This window comes from Anneissia japonica, unplaced genomic scaffold, assembly GCF_011630105.1.
Source record: "Anneissia japonica isolate Jap-2015-1 unplaced genomic scaffold, ASM1163010v1 scaffold63838_len4214_cov96, whole genome shotgun sequence".
NCBI lineage: Eukaryota > Metazoa > Echinodermata > Crinoidea > Comatulida > Comatulidae > Anneissia > Anneissia japonica.
Genome location: NW_022728385.1, coordinates 1 through 4,324, shown reverse-complemented (window position 1 = coordinate 4,324; position 4,324 = coordinate 1). Strand labels below are relative to the sequence as shown.

The 4,324-nt window shown below is 42.9% G+C and overlaps 1 protein-coding gene across 1 annotated transcript; it reads left to right on the top strand.

Annotated features, from left to right (window-relative positions):
- Positions 1-906: 906 nt before the first annotated feature.
- On the top strand, positions 907-1,626 carry LOC117114115. The gene has a single exon (XM_033257664.1). It carries the CDS (start codon positions 907-909, stop codon positions 1,624-1,626), a length of 720 nt encoding a protein of 239 aa, XP_033113555.1.
- Positions 1,627-4,324: the final 2,698 nt, after the last annotated feature.

Below are 4,324 nucleotides of genomic sequence, written 5' to 3'. Positions count from 1 at the left end.
ATTTATCTATGTCTACTCTACATCATATCCAATTTTTAAAAAATATAGCAAAAAAAAATGCAACCTCTGATATTGCTACATTTCGGACTGGACTACGTTGCCGCCAGCAGAGTCGCCGTCAACGGAGCCTGAGGCGGACATTCATCCGGTGGAGCCAACTCCATCCTCTGCCGAACCATCCCAACCCGGAGCAGGAAAACGCCCATCACTGCCTCCGAAGAATGCTTGCGTTTGGCCGGGGTGTACTATTAAGAGAGTCGTCAATATGAGGGTGCATGTTATGGGCAAACATGTCCCACAAAATCTGAAACCCTTGGGTCGTAGTTCTCGACGCCAAGCCCAACGGCAGCTCGTCGTTTCGAGACAACTGGCTGTAGCGTGTATAGGTGAAGGAGCCACCTTACACGAACTCATGATTCGCCTCAACCGAGAGAGGGGGATGGGAGAGTCAGGGGTTACGTTTGCAATAGATCATCGCACCTACCGAGCTACGCAAATGATTTGTGCGGAGATGGGTGGGGAAGAGCCCGGGGTGTTTACAGTTAATCCTGCTAATCACCCTGCATACTGATCCACTGGCGATTTTTGGCGGCTATTGCCGTCCGCGTCGAGCCGGGTGTCCTCCGGACTATCTTTCAGCGAGCGAAGGGGGAGGTTACCGTTCAACACGCTATTCAACCCCCTCAACCCCGTGGAAAGAGGGTTCGTCAGGAGGAGCCGAGAAAAGAGTTAAAGCCCAAGAGAAGGGCGCTTCCACAATCACGTGAGACGCCACATTCTTCCCAGGGCTCAGCGGCGAAGGCGTATGACGCCCATTTTTACCTGGACCGTCTTCACCTGGTGTCTTTTTGGGCCACTCATGGCGATCTGGAGCGGGCGGAGCCAGCAAGGGGCGACGTCCTTCCCATGTCTGTGGTTGGGGGTGTTACAGTTTACTGTGACCCACATACCTACCCCACGGCACGGGAAGTGCATTTCATCACTAGGGATCTACACCTGGAAGTTGCCGTAGGTATTCATCCGAAACATGATTTGACATCTGACCAATTTGATCGGCTTTACTCCCTATCAAGAATGAGGGAGGTGAGGATCCTAGGGGAAATTGGCCTTGATCATACCCGGCCCCCCTTGGATTGGTATCGCCAGGAAAACCTCTTTCGAAGAGTATTGAACCGGTGCTATGCCCATCACCAGCACCGGGTAGTGTATTTGCACCTACGTGGTATGGCCGGTGATCCCACGGCAGGGGAGTGTTACTCTCGGGCTTTGGATAATTTACGGCTGTCCCGCATCCCTCGGGAGCAACGCTTGCTGCTGCACAACTACACCTCCACCGTTGCCATTGCCGATGCCTTCCGTCATCATTTTCCCGCCATGCTTTTCAGCTTTTCGTTGGCCGTGAGTGGGTTCAACAACCAACAACGCCAGGCATGCAGGCACATCGAAGCTGTAGATGACAGGCGGTTGCTGCTGGAATCCGATGGACCACACTTCGCACCAGCGGGACATCGAGTTGGTTCCCCCCATCTTCTATGGGCAACAGCGGCAGCAGTTGGGGAGGTGCTCGGCCGTGAACCCTGTCAGATCCTGGATCTGACATGGAAGAACGGACGGGACCTTTTCTAAAAAATGCAGCATGCTATAAAGAAGATTTTATGTTTGTTTTTATATTTTGTTCTGGAAATTAATTTACTTTATATTTTTCAGACCCGGATGATTCAGCATAGTGAACATCCGAGAGAACGGTTTTTTGCATTATTCCCCGTTGAAGACATCAGTGTACGTTCACTGGGTTTCCTGTACGATATGTGACTCAGCGAGCCCATACGTTTTCCGACTGGTTATCAACGGGATAATGTCAAATCTTTTCAAATAAGGGAGGAGTGTAGTGACGGCCGCCGTCTGTTCGAGAGACCGATCAACGGTAACGACATTTAACCCCGGCATTTGTGTATTTGCATATCCTGCCCTCAGGTGTGCAGAGGAGGGATCGCCGAGATCTTGGGGAATTGTCGTCACTCGTACACCAGACTTCATGCTGAGAGCATTACCATACCAAACGATAGGTTTTTATGGTGTATCTGGTGTCCGGGTCTTTGCAAGAGTGCTACCATTTGAGTACTGTTGTGTTTGGATATATAATTGGAGTACTATCGCCTAGGAATACATCCTATTGGATAAAGGTAAGCTCCACTCGGTACCTTTTATATCACAGTGTATATATATAGGCGATAATTACTACAATGTGGATGTTCAGATCTCCAACAATAATAAGGTTGGGAAGAAGTGAAAAACGCTCAACCAATTGGGAAAATTCCACAAAAAACTGAGAGGTAGGTGCGGGTGGTGGTCTATAAATAGTGACGATCACTTTTTTATTATGGAATGTAAACTCTGCTTCACAAGCTTCAAAGGATGTAAACTCATTCAGTTTACAACAATTGGGAGACAGTTTTGTCACAACTGCAACTCCTCCACCTCTACGATTGACTCTAGGAAATGAAAATAATTTATGTTTGGCTGGCTCGCAAGTAGAACAATGACGTCATCATTCTCACAAAGCCACGTCTCGGTTACGAGCATCATATCAATGTCATTATCAACGATATATTGAGAGAAAGGTCTACTCTTATTACAAAGAGACTGCGCATTCCAAATTCCCATATTAAAAAGCTTGCAGATTGTTTTCACTGAACAAGTGGAGCAGTTTTGCTTGTTTAAAGGGCAATGACGTAATAATGTATCGTCAGACTCTGACGTATCAGCCATGATTTGTTTGTAACGTTTACCTCCACGACAGCCCCTTGTAGGGCGAAGAATACCCAAATCTTTTATATTCTTAAAAACTAATGGATCAAGCAACACATTAGGCTTAGTCTTAGGCGTCAGAGCAATTAATGAATTTTTACTGTAAATAATTAACCTTGAAGGTTTACAATAATGGAGAAAACCACTGTCTAGTCTAGGCTTAATAAGTGTAAGCTTGCTCAATGGGCAGAAAATGCTATTGTTAGCCCTAGAGGGACAACAATGACTGCTATATAAACCAATGGCATTCAGGTCTAAGCCTAGGCTAAACTCATTTAGAAAAGGTCTAAATTTATGTCTAAATATATACTCAATTATGTTTGAAGCAGCTCTATGTAGGTTTATGATTTTGTTGTGTTTACAGTTGTGTACTTCGGTTTATATACCTAGTGAGTGATCAGGGACTATTAAAAGAAAATGTTGAGGTAGGCTAATACAGTATTAAATATTTATTCATCTATCTTATTAGAATCATCAATTTTAATATTCATTCATTTATTCAACCCCATATTATTATCAAGGTCTTCAAACAGCTTTAAAAAATTTTTAACAGGCATGACAATATTTTTTTTATTACACTGCATATCTATTTAAATACAGATTACTGTACTGTAAAAAAAAAGTAAAATTTTTCCTAGGCTCAGTTTTCTTATTGTTTTGCCGATTTCATGCTTAAAATGATTTTCTTCTTATTTTAAGCCACTGCTAGACTACATGTGAAACGATTCCAAATAAAATCTAATTATATTTACAGGTCCTCTCTTTCATTCAAGGTCAATGAACATTACAACTTGTCCTTTCTTTTGTATAGGCCTACAACACACATTCAGTATCAGTACTACACCACCCCTTGGCCTAAAAAACTATAGTATGCAAAAATACTACTTTCACAATCTAAATATTACCAAAGTATTTTATTTAATATAGGCTGGTATACTTATATCGTATTCAAACTTTCGTCCAAATTACTGCACACTTTTAGTTATAGTTTTCTTGTGACATTATTTACACTTAGTTACAGGATTTACAAGAATGCTTGTGATTGGCTAATAGCGTCACTTCAGTTCTTCGTGAGTATGGTATGTATGCTGTAATTGGCTACTACCTTCGTCAAACAATATTTTTTTCGAAGATTCATATTTTTGGAGTCACGAATGATAATAACGATATATTTGGGGCCGAGTTGACTTTGGGCCAAGTTGACATGGGGCCGTGTTGACTTGGGGCCGAGTTAACCTGCTTTCGCCTAGAAATTACTAAAAATTAAGGCAGGGAGTTGGATTTTTGGTCATGTACCGTAGTAAGAGAATCTGATCACTTAATCAAAACAGTTTTAGATGGCGGCTTTCAGGGAAAAGCACAAAGGGGAAGGGGGAAAAAACAGCATTTATTGATTAAATATGAAACAGAGTGACAGTCATTTTGAAATTAAAAGAAAAGATGAGAATAGACGGCTCAAAATAAGGATGCCATCATAGGACCTGCCAAAATAGCAGCGTACAGTACCAATGAATGT

Excerpts from the sequence above, each read along its gene's own strand:
- LOC117114115 (XM_033257664.1), top strand. The coding sequence starts at position 907 with ATGTCTGTGGTTGGGGGTGTTACAGTTTACTGTGACCCACATACCTAC.